Source organism: Lissotriton helveticus, chromosome 12, assembly GCF_964261635.1.
Source record: "Lissotriton helveticus chromosome 12, aLisHel1.1, whole genome shotgun sequence".
In the NCBI taxonomy this organism is placed as follows: Eukaryota; Metazoa; Chordata; class Amphibia; order Caudata; family Salamandridae; genus Lissotriton; species Lissotriton helveticus.
In genome coordinates, this window is record NC_136073.1 from 66,477,923 (window position 1) to 66,498,606 (window position 20,684).

The 20,684-nt window shown below is 46.5% G+C and overlaps 1 protein-coding gene across 1 annotated transcript in view; it reads right to left on the reverse strand.

Annotated features, from left to right (window-relative positions):
• Nucleotides 1-19,821, reverse strand: part of SLC25A35 (solute carrier family 25 member 35) — a 125,124-nt gene extending 105,303 nt beyond the window's left edge. The window contains exon 1 of the mRNA XM_078669109.1: nucleotides 19,156-19,821. Coding sequence (XP_078525235.1) covers nucleotides 19,156-19,512 — 357 coding nt within the window. The 5' untranslated portion in view covers nucleotides 19,513-19,821. The remainder of the gene's footprint in view (nucleotides 1-19,155) is intronic.
• Nucleotides 19,822-20,684: the final 863 nt, after the last annotated feature.

Consider the following 20,684-nt stretch of genomic DNA (forward strand, 5'->3'; position numbering starts at 1 on the left):
CTCCGATCATGGTGTGGGGGCCGTCCTCTCCCAACTCAACGCCGAAGGGGTCGACCATCCGGTGGTCTTCATCAGCAGACGCCTCTTGCCCCGAGAACAGCGCTGGAGCACCATTGAGAGGGAGGCCTTCGCCGTAGTCTGGGCACTCAAGAAGCTCCGGCCATACCTCTTCGGCACCCACTTCCGGGTGCAAACAGACCACCGACCCCTGCAATGGCTGATGCAAATGCGGGGGGAGAACCCGAAGCTGTTGCGCTGGTCCATCTCCCTGCAGGGGATGGACTTCACGGTGGAACATCGTCCAGGCCAGGACCACGCCAACGCCGACGGCCTGTCACGCTTTTTCCGCCTCAGCGAGGAGAGTCCCCAGGAAGATGGCTGACTCTCCCCGCCTTCAGCTGGGGGGGACGCATGTTGGACAGGCCGCATGTTCGAGCTGTACCCCCTCCCCGCAATGGGACCAGGACCCTGGCTCTCCCTGCATCCCCAGCCAGAGTCCACCAACGACCACCCGAAGTACCCTGCAATCCCTCCACTACAAGACACCAGCTCCGGACCCAGCTGGCCCGGGTCACCATCTACCCCACGACATCGACCCGGCCGCCATCTTGGGGCGCTGCAGCACGAGGCCGCGTGGCCTCAACTCGACCCTCACCCTGGGCCCGGCCGGGCCCGACATCGAGGCACCAACCTCCCCCCAGGAGGCAGAGTGACCACTTGGCGAGTCAATGGGAGAAGGAATCGTCAACGGCTCTCCTCCGCCAGGTGTCGATCACCCCAGGCCGCCTGGGCGCTGGCTCCACCCCCCTGCTGGGTGTCTGGACTCCCTCATCCCGGACCTCCCGGCCCCCAGGCGCGAGGGTCCGGACATCAAAGGGGACCAGACCTATAACTGGGGCAGGACCAGACCAGGAAGGCAGTTGTATCCTGGAGTCGAGAGACCCGAGAAGAACTCATCCGTGACTTGGCCTGCTGGCGCTGCCGCGGCCCTCTGCCTCGTGAAACCATCGTCTTGGCCTGCTGGCGCTGCCGCGGCCTCTGCCTCGTGAAACCATCGTCTTGGCCTGCTGGCGCTGCCGCGGCCTCTGCCTCGTGAAACCATCGTCTTGGCCTGCTGGTGCTGCCGCGGCCTCTGCCTCGTGAAACCATCGTCTTGGCCTGCTGGCGCTGCCGCGGCCCTCTGCCTCGTGAAACCATCGTCTTGGCCTGCTGGCGCTGCCGCGGCCCCTGCCTCGTGAAACCATCGTCTTGGCCTGCTGGCGCTGCCGCGGCCCTCTGCTTTAAGAGACTATCACCTTGGCCTGCTGGCGCTGCAGCGGCCCGATCCACAGACCCTCCAGCTCGAGGATTGTGAGCTCGCCTTTTACCACCACCTGTACCGATCCGGTACTAAGACTGTCCCGCTACCCCCTTTCCCTACAGAGACTAGAAGTGAGAGGACCCCCGGGTCCAAGTTATCCTGTATCGCTGATATCCTTGCCTTAAGAACCTTATATAAAGCCTTGAACTCGACTTGGTGTGGTGCCTGTTTGTGGGGAGGGAGGGTACTTGTCTGTACGATCGCCGGAGACGGTCCCCCTCGGGGATCTCTCCCTCGGTATCCGGCCGACCCGCAGGGTCCCCGTCTAACAGTGCTGAATATCAGTTTGTTACGAATCAACAGAGTGGAGTTAGAGAACCAAGAAATAGTAATTTAGAATCCGGGTTAGAAGGAGTAGTAATCACAAGCTGAGGATCAACGGGCGCGAAACAGCGTGGTGGGCGCGCAGGAGACGCAGCGTGAGCGTGCACATCAGCTGAAGATCGCTGGAGAAGACACCGAGCCTGCTTGCTGCCGTGACTGACCCGCTGCAGAGGGAAAGAGCCCGGTGAGTGGGGGTAGAGGGGGGGGGGCGGCAGAGAGGGAGTGGGCAGAGAGGGAGGGAGGGTGTGTGTGTGTGTGTGTGTGTGTGTGTGTGTGTGCGTGTGTGTGTGTGTGCGTGTGTCTGTCTGTGTCAGTCTGGTGTGTGCTTGCCTGCCTGCCTTTGTGTGTGCGCGTCCACAGACCCTGGTCGGCTCGTGCACCGCTCTGTACTCCCTTGGGAGCTTACATGGCGACAATAGTTCTCGTTGCCGAGACCTAAAAAGGGCAATTTATTAATGCTAGCAAGATGCTGCTGGCTAAAATACATGCTACCCAAGGGGTGGTCTACACCGTACACTCCCAATCTGCTGTTGGAGGTCCTTCCTGGAACCTACACCTACTATGGGCACCCAGAAATCGAAGCCTAGAGGGCAGCGGGACCGGACATATGGGGAGACCTGTTTGCAGATTTGCAATTACAGGACTTCACGGTTTGGTGGACGTTTATGGGATACCACCGGAGATATTCCTGCTCTACACCACCCTGTCAAAGCACTTCTTATACTTATGGGGTAACACTTGTAACAAACCTACCTCTTCCCAGCCTCTGCAAACAGTATTAACACATGGACAGGGTAGGTGTGCAATCACAGCGATTTACAACTCTTTTAGGCCTGATCCGACACCCCTGTTGGTCCCATTGTACGAGTATTGGGACACAGCACTGTCCACTAATATTACCGATAAACAATGGACACAATGCATAAATCATCCCAGAGTTGTATCACCAAATGCTAGGCTGAAGTATACACAGTTCAATTATCGCCACCATACATAATTAACACCATACAGGCTTGCACGCATTTTTCCCACCTCGACATATGTCTGGCTCCAGAGGCACCATTTCCCCACATAGTGTGGACGTGTCCATGTCGCAGACCATTTTGGGATGAGGTGGCTGGGACACTAACAAAGGCAGCAGGCACCCCGATAACAACCCAGGGACCACATTTTCTGCTGGGAATAACGAACGCCAACGCACCGCGCAAGACTCTCAATAAATTCTTGGACCTAGCACTGGTGCAGGCAAAGCGCAGAATAGCTATGTCTTGGAAGTCGGAGCAGGCCCCAGCACCCAATTATGGCTCCAGGACCTCCGTAGAGTACTTGTCGCAGAACATGAGTCACACTCACTAGATGCATCTAGGCTACCCTCACAAATCAATCCCCGACAAGGGCAAGAATATTTGACTGCCATCGAAACTAAGCTGCACACAATTGTCTCAACTAACATAGAATGCTCCCTCGCCCTGTGCACCACCACAAGTAGAAGTGAAATCACCACACATACCGCATATCCTCACACTCTACAAACCCTTGTCTGGACATGGATGTGTAGGCGCTGTGTGGGCACACACACAGCCTATGGGGTTCTCTCTCCCCTCCACCGACACTCCCTGACCTCACACTTGCTCGCCCACACCTGACGGCACGTAAACAGTTCTTATTCCCGAATATAAGGCAGTCGATGAAGGAAAATATTCAGTTATCTGCAATTCTACCGATAGAAACAGTAAGCTTTGCGTCCAAGTTATAAATTGTCAATACTGGTTAAAAAATATTATTTTGAGTTACTGTGAGACACTTCACCACAGCCGCTTCTGTAACCTGTGCTGTAGTAACCTACAAATGTCAGTTAAAGCTCAATTGTATAACCTGCTGAAAATGAATAAACATCTATTTAAAAAAACAAACCTATATGATTATTCAAAATGTTTAATCTTTTTTCCCGCGTGTTAACCCAAGTGCCGACTTTTGTGCCAAATTTGGGAGCACGTCCCGGACGACGGTACCAAATGCACAGGTAGTGCATGTGGAAGACCCCCGCCATCAGTGCATGTTTAGTTTTGCCCTTGGTGACATCAGGGAATAATAAAAGGAAGTTGCGCAGCGGGAGTCAGAGTCAGTCCACGTCGCATCTAAAATAGCGTGTGCACTTAATTTCTTTCTAGGCCTGTCAGTACGCCTCATGTGACAGAGAGAGTTGTGGACGGGGTGTCCCTGCACTCCATGTTTATTTTTCTGTGGTCCACCTCCCCCTACAAACTACATCTCCTCATTCCCCGCACTCATTCATTCATTCAATAAACTTTATTCGGTTAAAAAAACAATTAACCATAAAAGTAGCAAACATAAAACAAGGTACAGTAATTACAATAAATTCTTCTCATAATTGATAATACAGTGAGGTAGATCAATAAGGAATCTATGATATTTCAATTTGAATTTGTTTTCTGAATTTAAAAACACTTTTTAAATAATTTAAAATCACAGTAACAGTTAAAATCGTGTCCATTTTCTGTACTTCTAAAAAAGCTGGGCGACATCTGGTTAAATTCATATTTTTTAAAAAAGGGACAATAATTTTCCTACGTATAGCAGTATAAAATTTGCAGAAAAAAAGGATATGAATATCAGATTGTTGTGATGTACCATCACACAAACAAGTGGGCAGAATATGAGTCCATGAGTTCATGCATGGAAAAGACACTAATCTAAAAAATATACAAAATCTAAAACGAGTTAAAAGAAAGCGATCATAGTTAGTCATGGGCAGGGATAAATATGGCTGTACAGTATTAGTATCACAGAGGGTAGGAAGGTGAGAGTGTACTGTAGATTTCAAAATTTCCACTCTCTTCCTCTTACTCATCAGGTGGTCCAGGCAGATAGTTTTTAATAGCTTCCTAGGAATATTATCCATTGAGATTGGGTCCGAAAAATATGAATGTAGTCCAATCTCGGTCAAGAAATGATTTACGTAACTCAACCATTCCATTCTGTCCGCATGGTCCAAACTGAGGGTGTCACATAGCAGAGCCCGATTCATAACGCACTCATTAGTAGTCCATACCCTATGCCACAATAGGATAGGTTGAATTCTGATAATGTCCGTTATGTAAGGTTGGCCAAGTTCAGCGTGACAATTGAATGTGGCTGCACACTGTGGGACTGCTAGAACTCCCCTCAGAAATTTGTTCTCTACCAGCTGGATTTGATCAACATTTGCATATCCCCACAGACCAGAGCCATACATAGCCACAGACAAGCATGTAGCTTTGTAGATGGTTAACATTTCTTTTATCGGCTTCCTGCCCAATTTCCTAACAAAATTCTGTAAGGCCATGATCGTTTTCATAAATAAAAGAGTTCTAGCCTTAATAGCGCTTGTCCAGGAGCCTGACTCATGGAATAAAATGCCCAAATAAGAAAAAGTTGGGGTGTTATCCAGCGGGACATTGTTTAAAACAATACGCTTCATTGATTTGCCTGGTTTTAGGCCGCAATTCATTGAGAAAGTCTTACTACAGTTAACTAGTAGATCCAGGTTCAACATAAATTTCTCAAAGCTAACTACTAGTTTTTGTAGAGCACGAGGAGTGCGTGCCATGAGTACTGCGTCATCCGCATACATGAGCGCAGGGATTTCCCTCCTCCCCACCCTGGGCATATCCCTACACTCATGCAGCAGGTGACGCTCGAGCCCATTGATATAGAGAAGAAATAGAAAAGGTGCCAGTACGCAACCTTGCCGCACTCCGCGACCTATGCTAAATTGTCTGGAGCATTCTCCCCCCCTGCCGTAACGAACAGAGGCTGTAGCTCCACTGTAGAGTTCCCTCAAAAAACAGATAATGTTATTATCCACTCCCAAACCTTTCATTATATCCCACAGTTTAGAGTGTGATACACAATCGAACGCTGAAGAGAGATCGACAAAAGTAAAATACAAGCGCTCGGATTTTATCCTTATATATTTATGCTGCAAGAGCATGAGGTTTAACCCTTGCTCAATTGTACCAATCCCTTTTTGAAAACCAAATTGCAAATCACTAATAATATCATTATCCTCTGCCCAGCTTTGGAGTCTTGCCAACACAACACGTCCTAAAATTTTTACTGAGGAATCAAGAAGGGAGATTGGTCTGTAACAGGCACAGCTATTCCTATCCCCCTTCTTGTAGATCGGGACAATGACTGAGGTGAACCAAGATTCTTTCAGGCCCGATGAGAGAGCTGCATTAAAAAGTTGTACTAACATTGGCCCCCAAATTTCAATATTAGCTTTAAATAAATCTGCCGGAATCCCATCAGGTCCGGCAGCCTTACCGCATTTAGTTGATCCCAGGGCTAAGAGCACTTCCTCAATTGTCGTAACCAAGTTATAACTCTGTTGTACATCCAGGCTAGAGTTAATACCCCCAACATGGATGTCTTCCTGTGCCTTATAAAGATTTGAAAAATGGTCTACCCATTTATCTTCATCTATTGCAATCTCGATTCGCGCCGTGTGGGTTTCATAAGGGAAAGGAGTATTAACTGCTTTCCAAAATGCAGCGGAATCTTTGGATTGCGAGGCCTCACAGAGGGAATCTAAAGCCTCCTTATTTAATGCGGTTTTCCTTGCTTTCAGGGCCTGAGTATATGTATTCCTACATTCTCTTATTTCATTTTTATCCTTAGGGCATCTATGTACTGCCTGTTTTAAATTTTTCAAAGCCCTTGTACATACAGTATTAAACCAGCTCTTTGGCCCCCTGCCTCTGCGTTTTGCCTCCACCCTTAGGCTGCTTTTTATATTTGCAGCAATTGTTCCAAAGTGCTCAATAATTTGATCTTTAGTGGAGTTATCACTTAGGCAAATCCTAAAACTATTTGAGCACGCCTCCCACAGTTTCTCAAAAAAGGTTGTGGGGATTACTTTACTCCATTTAAGTGTGTACCCATTTTGTCTCCCAAGGACAACATCAACCGCTGTCTCTACTAGAGGCGCGGCCGTCGATGGGTCTGGGAACAAATCTACTACCTTAAGAGATTGTGGGAGGTGGTCACTTATGGGTAATTGGATATTCGTAACCCCCAGGAGTCTATGATTGAGATTACTGGAAGTGATAATAAAATCAATAGTTGTCGATGAGCCTCTACCAACAAAAGTCGGAACAAAGGGTGTAGGTTCTGGGGCAGATTCGTTGGCAAACCCCAAGTCAAACATGAATAATAATTCATTTAGTAAGTCCCCCATCAAGGTATGATCAAAGTGTGTCAAGTACATATCTCTCTCAGTCATAAGGCCACATAGGCCCTGATTCCTTTTAGTACATAATGAACAATTAAAATCCCCCCCCCATATGATTATCAGGTCCCTTTCATTTCTGTCTACCTCTAACTGAATTTCATCTTTAAGCTGCTTCATTACAACCAGAATATCATCTCTCGGGACATTGTTATAAAAATTAATAATTAGCACCACAGCTCCTTTATAATTCCGTAAAGTTATAATTTGGAAATAACAAGAACTTAAATGGCAGTGAGCTTGTTTAATTTTAAGTTGATTTGAAACAAGCGTTGTCAACCCACCCTTAGCTCTTCCAAAATGACCTCCGACAGCTGGTGTAAAGAAAGTTCTATAGCCACTTACATGAATTGATTCCTGTATCCAGGTTTCTTGCAGAGCCACTATATCCTGACCATTTATTACTGACTCCCATGCCGGATTTGTGATTTTTTGCCTAAACCCTGCTATATTCCAAAACAACAGTGCACATAAATCATTCTCTTTCTGGGACAGGCCTTCACCTGCCTGTTCCCCACCCCTAATAATGATATCAACTGTGGGGGATTGTATCTGTTCCTGGATATTACTGTTACATAGCAATAAGCTGTTAGTATTAGGGGTCTTTTGTAAAGTTGGCAAATCTTGGGGAATCCTACTCAGAGTCTCAGTACTTTTAAGGGGAACTATATCCTTAATAAAGGGGTAAGAGACTAAAGGATAAAACTTATTCCCAGCCAAATTTTTTTGGGATATCTGAGCTTGTTGTCAATCCACCCCGTCCAGCCCATTAAAAATCTGGAAACGATTTTGAATAGGTAAATTGTACATGGGCGGGTGGAACTCTTTATTATACCATCGCCTCCCCTGCAGGAGGTTGGACTCAGGATGTAGTGGATATCGGCTATTTATAGGGGGGTATTGATAATCTAATACCTGGTGTCTGGGATAAAACTCCTCCGAGCTTTGCATATGAATATGGGGCTCCTGAGCATTTACGTAAAGAGGATAACCCCTCAACGGTGGTGGCCCCATTAAACCGGGCATATCCCATGGTCCCACTTTTCTAAAACCCCGCTGTCGGTATGGTGGTTTCTGAAATAGCTGCCTATTCCAACCCTGTTTATTATTGTCTTTTGATGGTGCATAGGGATAGAAATAGGATAAAAGATGTGTGGAGATGGCATCGCTGCTACTGGCATCAAACCAATCTCCAATGTGCCTCACGGCCCTATAATCCTTAAAATTGATGACTATTACATCACCCATTCTGTCCTTAGGTCTGACTCCCACCCAATGGGCACGTCTTACACTTACGATTTCTCCATTGATGGATGCAGGCAACGGTCTGTTGTCTCGGAGCCAGAATGTAACCTTGTTCCGTAAGGCAACGTGATCTTCCCATTTACCTGTAGGTAGCTCTGGAACCCCTGCCATTACAATGACAAAAGGGGCACAATCTGGGGGTAAGTCTATTGTATGACTCGGTTTTTCTAAGGCAATAGTTGGGGGATTCTTATTTCTCGGATTAGTTATTAAAGGGTCTTTTCTCCCACCATGATTTTGGGATCCCCCAGGTTTTTGAGTTTGTTCTTTAGTTAATGGGGCCGCCAGCTGAATAGCAGGCGGTTGCAATGTGGGAGCTGATGGCACAGTCGTTGGACTACCCACTTTACCCTTTTCTTGGACTACTTTCCTTTTTTTAAACACGGGTGCTGATGTCTTAGTTACTGGAGTAATAGGAGCAGATGTTATAAGGGGCATTACAGCGTTAGGTTTTGCAGGAGGGTTAATCTTAACTGTGGGATTCGTCCTAACTTTTTCCGGGCCTTTTATTAATTCATGTAAAAGGACGGAGTTCTGTTCAACCTTTTTCTCTATGATGTCCAAATGTGTGGACATCAAGTCGGTCTTATCCAAAATCGGTTGCAACACACCCCTAATTAATTCTAAGATTTTGGCCAGCATGGCCTCTTCACCTAATGGGATTAGACCAATATGTGGCTGTGGGGACTGAGCTACCCCTTTCCTTATCTTCTGAGGTCTATTACACAGTGGTTCACCCCCCCTTTTTTTACTTAATCCTATAGTGGGTGGTGAAATGGAAGACCTAAAAGATGCCTCAATGGGCATTTCTGGAGATCCTGATAGCCTTCCATTATCGTTCCCTGTATATGAATCTGGTAAAGGAAAGCTAGTTGGCGTACTAGACAAAAGAAGCTTACTCATTGTAGTGGGGTCAAGGGGAAAATTATCAGTATTGTCTATAATCCCTGATTGTAAACAGTCAATAAGCATCACAGAATCTGTGGGTCGACTCTGTGAGATAGCATCCCCCACTCCTCCCAGGTTTGAGGATCTCAACTCAAGAAGAAGAGGTGCAGTTTCAGGCACACTCCCCCCTCCTTGTGTAATTTTATAATTTGCCTTACTTTGCTTCCCCCTCCGTCTCACTCGGGCTTTCTTGTATTTTCTAGGAGATTTTTTAGTTGCGAGATCATGTATTCCTGTGGCTGATGATATAGCCAATACTGTGGGAACTGGAGCACAAAAGTTATCAGACTGGCCTGCATGGACCATAGCTGTTACAATGGTTACTTTGCCTGCAGGGACTGAGTGTTCCATAGCCACAGGGTTATCAGGATCAGTTACTAGGAGTTCTGGTACAGTAGTAATAGTAGGTGAGTGTTCCAAACCCAGTGAAGCCCTCCTGTTACTGTTAATTTGCGCTACCTTCTTTATAAGGAAGTTGTCCATAGTAACCACTTTAGTAATCATAGTGGCTGATGGTTGAATGCTGGCTTAATACGAGAAGAATAAGAAGACAGATAAGTTCTCACTCACATTAAGAAGCTGCTCGTAAGATGATTAAAGGGACGTAAAGGATATGGCCCCGGCCCGGCTCCTCGGTCCACGGAGGGCCACAGAGGGCCCGCCCTTTGCCCGGGCTTAGCCCGGCGCTCCCGCGCGCTCTCGCGCAGCGAGTTCCTGTCTTGATTAAATGGGAGATTGTGCCGTCCGGGGGGCGGGGCTAACAGGGGGCGCTGACCTGTTGTCAGAGGTCAGGCAGGGACTCCTGGGGAAGCGAGTCCCTGCAGCGCTGCTCTCCTGTGCTGGTCAATGTTCCTCTCGTCCCACGCACACTCCAGGTCCCAGGGCAGTTCGTCCAGGCGGTGTCTCTGACCGCGCAGCGGCACCCGCGGAGCGGGTGCGGCCAGTCGTTGAGAGAAAACAGGAAGGTGAGTGGCGGCGTCCCTCGAAGGTCTCCCAAGCTGTAAGAAGAGGCTCCCCGCACTCTGCGTAGCTCCCTTCCTGCTAAATCCCCTGTCCAGGCTTCGGTTTGCCTTAATGCACACTCGCCGTTTCTTTTTTGGTATTGAGACGTTCCAATGACTTTCATATTCCCTCGACAGTTCACACTTCTATTTTTTCAACAGAATTAATATTTACAAACATCTGCTTTAACACCTTCCATGCTAATGACGGAATGGTTCACTCATGAGCACAAGTGCAAGTGTGCTCATGACGGAACCATTCCGTCATGAGAACACTTAAAAACAAGCAACCAGTAAACGTGTCCGTCCTAGATAAACAAACGCATTTTAAAACAAGAGGTGCTAATGCTACCTGCTGTGCGTCTGAGATGCCACGGAGTGCTAGCGGAAGAAACGATCGCTATTGTAAACAAGCTGAGGATCAACGGGCGCGATACAGCGTGGTGGGCGCGCACGACGCAGCGTGGGCGTGCACATCAGCTGAAGATCGCCGGAGAAGACACGAGTCTGCCTTCTGCCGTGACTGACCCGATGCGGAGGGAAAGAGCCCGGTGAGTGGGTGGGGGGCGGCAGAGAGAGAGAGAGAGTGTGTGTGTGTGTGTGTGTGTGTGTGTGTGCATGCATGCATGCGTGCGTGTGTCTGTCTGTCTGTCTGTGTGTCTGGCGCATGCCTGCCTGCCTGCCTGCCTTTGTGCGCGTCCACAGACCCTGGTCGGCTCGTCCACCTCTCTGTAGTCCCTTGCTAGCTTACTAGGCGACAATAGTTCTCGTTGCCGAGACCTAAAAAGCGATGCTTTGGTGGGGATGACAGGAACCAGGGAGGAACCTGCTCGAGGTGTGCGGGAAGAACTAGGCCAGTTTGCGCTGGGCCGGATTGGGTGCGGGAAGAGCTAGGCCAAGCATGTGCGGGGCCGGATCCAGCAAAATGTAATTATATTTGAAATATTCATTGCTCCACAAGTTATTATTGACAATGCAGCAGAGAGCTTGATCCAGCATCGCCTTTGCCATGAACTTATTATAGCTGATAGAAGACTTGAAAAAGTGTTTACAGTAATCCGTGCACCATCATGTCCGCTAACGGTCCACAACTGCATCAAAGAAAACAAGAACACCGCCTGCCCCACAATCAAACATTTAAGGAGCCCTACCGAAGAGCCGAGAGTGAAAGTCCCTTAGAGGTCATACCTCCTTGCAATACACTTCAGAATAGGAGATAAACACAATAAACAGAAAGGCCGCATTAGGAACAGAGGGCAGTGAGAAAGTGCACATCTGAAGCAAGCACGTCCCTGACAGTGCGCTCCTACAAGAAAGCTGGGTTTTCACAATCACCATCAAGTCGCTTATTCCAAAACATATAAGCCATATCTGGAGGCACATAGGACGCGTATACTCCGACTGTTGGTTGCTGAGGCTACTGGCCCCGGCCTGTAGCACTCACACTTCAGTGCGCTCCTCCCAATGGAAAGGAAAGGGCAGAAACCAGTAGAAGGATGAAGGAAAACAGACGAACCATAATCATTTCACGGAATACAGATTTCACTTGGCTGCTTTAGTCACGCCAGTAAACGGAAATGAAGCTGTGAAATCAAAACACATAGGTTAGAGCAAAGGGGTTTAGTCCGTTAAGGTTTTCACCAAAATCGCATACGTCCGGGAATCCAGACAGACCAGAAGGTGAATGTATGCTGTAGAAGAGCTGCTTCCAAAGTCTTGCCCAAGGCCTTCCTTTGCTATGTGACTCGACAGATCATGACGTAATCGGGAGTCACTTGCAACAGATTATAAAAACAAGGTTCTATGAGAAGCAACTCATCTTACTTTTAACGCCCTTGGCATGTTCACCTTGTAGGTCTTGGTTACTCTATTGTGAGGTGAGAATGGCCAACAGATATTGATCTGTACATGAACACAAAAGCAACAAATAAAGAAGTATGACTGAGATTTCTGCCTTCACCTTCTTCATCAAAATGGATCAAAGTTGACCTACTACCTAAAATGTCCCCAATATAGTTACCGGATCGCCATACCCGCAGCAGTGCTGATGCACTTATGCAGTAGCCATTGTGCTCCTTGCGGCTTTACTACGTCCGAGTCATGATTACCTTTCCGGTTAACTAAGATACCGAAGAATTACAGTCGAGGTTTACACCCGATCAACCAGACAGCCGACTATAGCTGCCTCAACCACGTAGAACATTCTACGGATGTTACTACTAAATGTAACAAAAAGGCTTAAAATTACTACTCGTGTCCAAGACAACAATAATGCCAACTCTTGTCCTGATGATGATGCCTCTATCCTAATAGGCATCGAAACGTCGTCGACTTTTAACCCCATATGCAAAGTATTTATGTAAAACTTAATAATGCAATGGTGTGGTTTTTTGTACACTTTAAGTCTGCTTTACTGAGGTACAAGTGCACAGACGGATTCTTTTGCCTTGTTTACACTGCTTCTTTGTTGTTGTGTCTTGTATGTTGAGGGTCACGGCTGTGCCCGCTTGACATCTTTTCTAAGAAACACTGTTACTTGCAATTAATGAAAAATAAAAATCCTGTCCGGACGGACAGAAGACATGCTACCTATTAAGTGTATGGTCATTGTTCTTTGTGTATCATTTACATATAGGGACTACTGTTTTTTGTAATAAGTACATGAACACAAAAGCAACAAATAAAGAAGTATGACTGAGATTTCTGCCTTCACCTTCTTCATCAAAATGGATCAAAGTTGACCTACTACCTAAAATGTCCCCAATATAGTAGCCTATAATTACAGAATTTCAGCATATGATTACTCATCAGGGAACAGAAAAAGACACAAGATGAATGTGAATTACTTGTTTTAGAAGGAGAACTCCAAGACAAAATGACAATTTCGAATAGAATGAATATGTAAAAAAATATGATCCAATGGCCACCAATTGACATTCACCTCATGTGATACACTATGCCATGTTTAAGAAAGTCCTGCGGTTTTTAAGTCAGAGACTCAGAAGTGGGAGCGTCTGTAGGTAACCTGCCTTTTCATGTGGTAGCCCCAGATTTTTTGCTTTTTTGATAGTGGATTTACTGGCATAATTTCTCTAGTGGCAATGGGAAACAACTAAACAGCCATGAGCCCCACCTCTAAACATGGAACAAGCCTGCCTAACCCAGATTAGCTTGCCTAACTTTTAGGTAAGGCCAAAGTACAATTGTGTTAAAATCTCACCTGTGATTTAACAGTTAGATGTTACATGTTGGATCCAGTGTAGACTTCGCCATCCATTAGTCACTTTAGAAATATCACTTATCAGTTGTCATGGGAAACCGCTTTTGACCTGTTAAAAGCCTAACTATGACATTAGCCAAGCCACCTATAATTGGCTCCTTGAAGCCAACAACGTCTGCAATCGTATGCAAATAGGACACCTACTATTGAGACTAGAATATCTCCACAATTAAATATTCTTACTAAAGGCTGCATAGGTTGTTGTAACATTTTCCTACGGTAAAAGCCCAACTCATATGTTTCGATAAGTCAGGTTAGGAAATAGCTATAGAGGTCTGCTGCATGTTGTTAAAATGTTTGTTAACAAGCTAATTTAGTGGTAAATACAGATTTTTTTATTAAATATGTTGCCAAGTTGATTTTATAAAGCATGCTTCCCTCTGCCTGAAAACCTCAACTGTAAATTAATTTCTGAACAGGTGCTCCCTTCTCTTCGCCTCCGTCAATAATTAGTTCTTTGACGTAGTGTGAAATACCCAAGAAGGGGGCGGGGATGGAGAGTTGGCTTGGCCTCCTTGAAGAAGGCAGAGAGGAATTAATTAATTACATGAAATCCACTGTTAATTATTGGGAAATGAAGAGCAAACATGGAATGTAGAGGACTCTAATAAAGAACTGTCTGGAACCTTCCAAGGTAGCATGTTTATGGTAAACAGTGCTGTGTAGATCCATTTGAATCCGTTTTGCTCCAACCCAACCTGTCTCCCTCATAGTAGAAGGGACCAGGCCTCAGAACCAGCCAAGAGAGATCTTACAGGGAAGTTCCCTCAACTCTGGAAGGCAGCCCTTGGGTGGGGATTCGGAGCTCCGCACACCGACGGGCTTCATGCCATCTTAGAAGTTTCCCACAACAGACATTTCTGAGACTCTTTTGCCATAAGCCAAGAGAAAATGTCATAAATGAGGAGAGGCTCCACTGTGAGACTCCCCGAAAAAAAAAAAACAGGCAACCTTGGCAGTCATTATTCGTTGATTTTACTCGCTCAGGGCATTTTGATGAGATGTTTGAGGCTAGTGCAGGTCTGCTGAAATGTTCTACCTCTTGGAGCTACTGGTGCCAAAACAAAAGGTTCAAGAAGGACCCCAAAATCTGAGTTTCAACCTTGTGAGTATATTGATGGCTACTGCTCTGCTTAAGGGTAAAGACTTAGCCAGATTGTCAAACTCTTGACCGATAAGAGCCACTAAGCCTACCCAATCCAATCTCCATTCCGTAGAGCCTGAGATCATAAATAGGACAAGGTCAAACTCAACCTTGGGTGCTTTGTAATTTCTTTGAGACTTTAAAACTCTGGTGTCCTTTGCCTTATTACGTTGTTCGCTTTTATTAAGTTGGTTACAGAACTTTTTTGGCTTCTTTATGGACTTTAATATTGGCTTATAGCTGTTTAAAAAAACTTTAATCAGACCCTCCAAGATATCACAAATTTAAAGAAAAGCATAAAAACGTCACTTTTGCAAAAAGCCTGGACTCTTACAGGAGTACCCATGAAATTTCAATGCAACCTTCACACCTTTTCTTGCTCCAAATAAAAGGAGGTAGCAGGCAGGAGCTGTGTTAATTATTTCATCTCCAAACTGCATGCGAAGACAGCAGGGCAGGAGAAACAGGCTGAGTCCCAGAGATAGGCCCATTTGCACTCTTAGTAGAAGGTCCCACAGCACCCCAGGGTAGCACCTGGGGAAAGAGCGAGGATAACATGACGTCAGCAGCATAGCATGGAATGGATTAAAAGGCTGAGCAAGGCCCTTAAGATGGATCTCAACCCAGAAACGGGGTGGACGAGGATGGTGTACAAGCAGCCCAGGGGTCATGTCACTATATCAAAAGCCAGTCCTTTAGCAAGACTTCAGATAACAACTGTAGTACACATTGCAATGATAACAGTAGTTAGGGGGAAACTGCCGTGACTGAAAGGAGCCTTCACTTGAAGGGTTGGAGAGAGCATTTAACCGTCGCTGGGAACAACAGCAGCTTGATGGAGAGGCACCATGACACGTGAATGTGCACTTACACACATGGCTGCAGCATAGCAAAACATAGCTTAATGAGTGATGAGACTAGGGAAAATGTCAGTCTCTCTCATAACTAATGCACTTTAAGATACCCAAGACAAAACTGAAAAAAAAACGCGTAGGATTCCAACTCTATTTCATGCCAAATCAATAGGACTACCTGCAAACCCACTTCATGCTTGGGCAGAGGGCTAGATAGACTCATTTATTTTCTGAGTCATCATAAAAAGAAGTCCTGAAACTCTTCTGCTACCTGCCAGTACTTGTGTCCCTGCGATGCTTCATCGATTCTCACTGAATCTGTAATGCAGACATGGTCAAACACTACCAAGTGTAATTACTCCCCCCCCCCCCCCAAACCCCACGGTAATCTACTTACCAAGAGGACTCAGATTACTAGTGTTCAAAGACACTAAGGAAACGATCAGCACAGGGAGCTCCATTTTGAGATTGTTGCAGCTGTTGCACAACAAAGTTGGTCAAAACCTGCTATTAACAGGTTGTTCTCTCTCTTTTCTTCCATAGATTACTCAGCAAGCTTTTTCTAAATTCTAAGAGTCCCTATCCTCCTGCTGATGCCAAACCAAGGGTGAGTTACGCAAACAAATGATGGATGGAATGCTGAATAAATCATACATTCACCCCCAGCCCAGAGATCGGAGTTAAATCCATTATTCTTTTGCTCACCATGCCACCCCAGTTTAGACCCAGCCTTAGGCAAATCTGTCTCGACCCTGTGCCTCAGAGGAACAGTCCAGACTGAACTGTCAAGCCAGGTCCTCCCTGGACGGGAACAAGCATCCTGGGACCGGTTTCTGGGCATTACCCTTCATCAGCCAGGCTAGCTTGAATCCAGTTCACAGTGAGCAAGGGACCCACGTCTGGGCAAACCTATCACACATAGGGTGAAAAGTGCTACGCAAACAAATGATGGACGGAATGCTGAATAAATCATACATTCACCCCAAGTCAAGAGATCTCCATTGTTCTTCTGCTCACCATGCCACCCCAGTTTAGAACCAGCCATACGCAAATTAGTCTTGACCCTTGGCCTCATGGGAACCGTCCAGACCGAACAGCCAATGGTGAGTTAGCACCTTAAATTGATTGCGGTTCCTAAATGTTGTATACAATCTTTTAGGAGTTGATGCATCGAGGGTAACTTTGCACCTCAATTTGATTTTTAAATCTAAATGTGATAGTATCTCAGTGATTTTGCACACTAAATGTAATTTTGCACAAAAATATGATTTATGCTCCTGCACGTTGTCTGCGCCTGTGCTAATGATATATTAAGGGTGATTTTTAACACAAAAATAGGATGACCAACATACTACATCATTATGGCCACTCTCTCCAGTCCTGAACTTTTCAAGTACAAATCATTTTTTTCAGGTGTGTTATTCTAATTAGTTAAATGGAAACAAAGCACGAGTTTCACACTTAGAATGAATTACTTAATCATGACACAAAACTTCAGAACTGGAGACTTGGAAAGAGGTGGTCACAGTACCCAAAAGTACCATCAAACATCATCACACAGAGCTCCGAGTGCCACTTGGAAATTTTAATCAGTGGCTAATACCATAGTTTAAGAAAGGACTCATTGACAACTGAACAAATGGGGTTTTTTTATCTCCTGGACTGATACACGCTGCTTTTTCTTCTTAGTGCCAAAGAATACTGAAATCCCTTCCAGACAAAAATTACTAGCCCAGGTTAACATAAACAGAAATATGAAAACGAGAATTTGCATCATCCAGGATGAAAATGGAAAGGTCATAATCCAATTCTCAGATATTAATCGCCATATCTTCACCACAGAATTTGATACTTTAAAGCTCCAAGAAGCTGCTACCATGGCTAGTGACGTTAATGCTGCAATGCTCATCGTCACACTACTACAACACTACTAGTTACACCTCCTCCCCTCTTGTCAATTTCCGATTATCAGCCACATACTCCACTCCCCACCCCACCCCACCCACTTTAAGGAACGAAGCCAGACAACATAATGCCAGAATTAATCAAGGGACATATTGGCCATAACCTGGAAAAAGGATACTCATGTAGCGTATAGGCTGAAATACCATCAAGGACGAAACCCACTGCCCTCCCAGGAGGCACCATCACCCCTGGATACTGCCTCCATCGGTCAACAAATCTTTTTGTCCTGCCCAAAACAAAAACAAAAGCATAAAAGGACTTGCTACCCATAGGCATAATTCATGTTTGAGATTACTCGCGTCATACTTCTTTACAACCACTTCATAACGCTAATCTGTTATCCACACCCTAAAATTAATTGTTTGGAAACAGCCTGAATCTGGTTCACTACCTACATGACACGATACAATGTGCAAACCACACTTCCTGGTTCTGCCTCCCTGCCATCCTCCGTTGACACATCCACCCCCTGAGGAGCTCGAAATGTACATCAAGCCCAATACTCTGAAGTGTTCAGTTTATAGTATGATTGATTAAAATTGTTACAATTTGCAAAAATGTAAAAATGACATAACATACGCAAACGGAAATAACACCTAAACGAAGTCACACTCAATGGAAAAAGGGCTTATGACTATTAAAATGTAAACAACACTAATAAAACACATGAAGTGTGAACTAAAGTGCAAGTACAAAGCCACAGGCATATATTCTTTTGATCTGTTCAGAGTTAGTCTTAGGCTATTAAATTACTCTGACCATTTTAAAGTACGAATGTGCCTAAGAACCAGCAGCTCGGAAGTGTTCTTCTACACACATTACCGTAATTCAACATACTTTAATACTTGTTGACCACAAGGGCGAGACATTTAAACAAAATGAATAACTCTATTCAGACAACCTCAAAAGAATCACTTCCTCTCAACCAGCGAACCCCTCTCCCACTTATAACATGAAAGCTGCCTTCCTGGATGGTAGGTCTACAGTCTACAATCTAACTTATTTATTCGCTCCCATCCCAGTCTGTGACCTTGGCTCCACTACATTCATGGTAATCTGTCTCTGCTTAGCCTACAAACTATTACCTTACGACTAAGACACAACATTATCTTCTTTGATAGAAAACAAAAAAAAAATACCCGCGGACTACAAGCACAGCCAAAGCCAGCAGATCTGGGTTTAATGAGTAATCATATGCACCTAGAAATGTGCAGGATTGTTTGATAGTACACTGGGCAACCTCTTTCTAAGCTTTTAAGGTCTGTCATTTTCACACCCTCAAGTTTGTGGTTCTGCTTCTTTTTTGTATTCCCTAGGAGTGTGTTGCAGCATCGAAAGCTTGGAAAATAAAAATAGCACAAACACGGGGAGAAACTGAAAGCGACAGGTTGCACAAACAATACATTATGAAGTATTCACCCCCCCCAAAATCACAATATGAATGAAGGGCGCCCGTGTTGTCTCATTACCACCACACCTAGCGGGTTTGCATGTGTTTATTTTTCTTCAAATACTTTGCTACCTAACTTCTTTGAAACTACATCACATCCAATTTAATTTCACTTCCAAAGAACCTTAAAAATTAGATGTATTGTGTGTCTACCACCACCCGCACAAACTTTTCAACCCCACACCCGCCTACCCCCACGTCTGCCCACTCCGGCGCCCCTCAGCATCTCACCAGGTAGACGGGGCTGCCCAGCAGCGCCCCCAGCACCCCGGAGGCCGCCCCGGCGCCGGTGCTGCGCAGGGGTCCCTTGGTGTGCCCGGCGCTCTCCAGCGCCCCGTAGGCCCCCAGGCGCACGCCGTTCATGAAGAACTGGTAGAGCAGCGCGGGGGCCAGGCCGCGCTGCAGCGCCGCGGGGCCCTCGGCGCGCGCGATGGCCCCCACCGCCTGGAAAGCGTTGCGGTAGTGCGGCCGGTAGGTGCCCGGCGCGCGCAGCTCGCCCTGCAGCTGCATCCGAGTCTTCACCACCTCCAGCGGATTGGAGAACAGGCAGGCGCCGCTCGCGGCCACCCCGCTCAGGAGGAAATCCATCCAATCGCAGGCACGGGGAGACTGCTCAGGGGGCCAATTGGAGGCGAGCGGGAGAGCACTAGCAGGGTGGCTCGCGGGGCCCAACTGTCGGACACCGCCCAGGGGCCAATGGGAGACGAGCGCGAGACCACTATCAAAGTGGCACGCGGAGCCGACGTACGGCTAGGCGCTCGCGGAGGAGTCCAACTGTCGGACAGGCGGTCGCGGCAGGTTCCTTTAAAATATCTTCCGACCAGACAACAGCGAAGCTGGCAGGGCAGGAGGAAGCTAAGTTGTCAAGCAAGTGTAAAGATGATATGGAAACGGGGCGAGCCGGCATCCTTCACCTGAAGGAAACAGTAGAGCATCAATGACGCACCAGAAACGATGAACCAATCGGAAGAAGATGTGTGCCGGCCCTCAAGCCAATCAGCGTGTGACTTCAGCACCATCCCACCACACGCCTCTCCTTTTGCCCTGGAGTGTCATCTGTGGGCATTGTGCTCCCAGGGAGGCATTAGGAACCGGTTTGCACCACCCCAGTCGCCTGATTCACTCTACCGGACGTGGTCTGTTGCAAGCACCCTGACTTCTACAAATGTCAATAGGACTTTCCCACTATAGAATCAGGTCAATACACCCCAGCAGGAAGCGCCTCTTGCATAACTGTCAATTGTTATAGTTCTTGCACAAGCTACATGTCTCCAACGTTAGGTTGCAGTGTGTAATTTTTATTAAAACTATATTTTGTAAATATGTAACCATCACACTGCATAGCTCTAGTAGTTATATATCTTGTCACTTCTACCAGGTGTAAGGTGCGAGGTCTGGGCCTCGCACGTGGGAGCAATTCACGTAATGAGTGGACACAGAGGCAGTTTACTCGTTGGTGCCGGAAAGACCCCGAGCGGTCTTCCGCCCGTTTATTTATACCTTGGGACGAGCCCGCCCCGAGGGTGTAGGGCTGCGTGTAGAATGTGGCTACAATGTTTGGTTGAGGCCGGGTGGCTCTCTACATCTCTCCTTCAATTTAGTTCGTTACAAACAGTCAGATCAGTGGCTAGGGTGACGCCCAGGCGAAATCTCTTAGTCTTTGACTTGGTCCCGGATTGGGTCTCAGGTGGTATCGGTTATTGCGGCCAACTGGAGAGCCAGCAACCCCAGCCGGGGTTGCGTTTACACTTCTCGTCGGA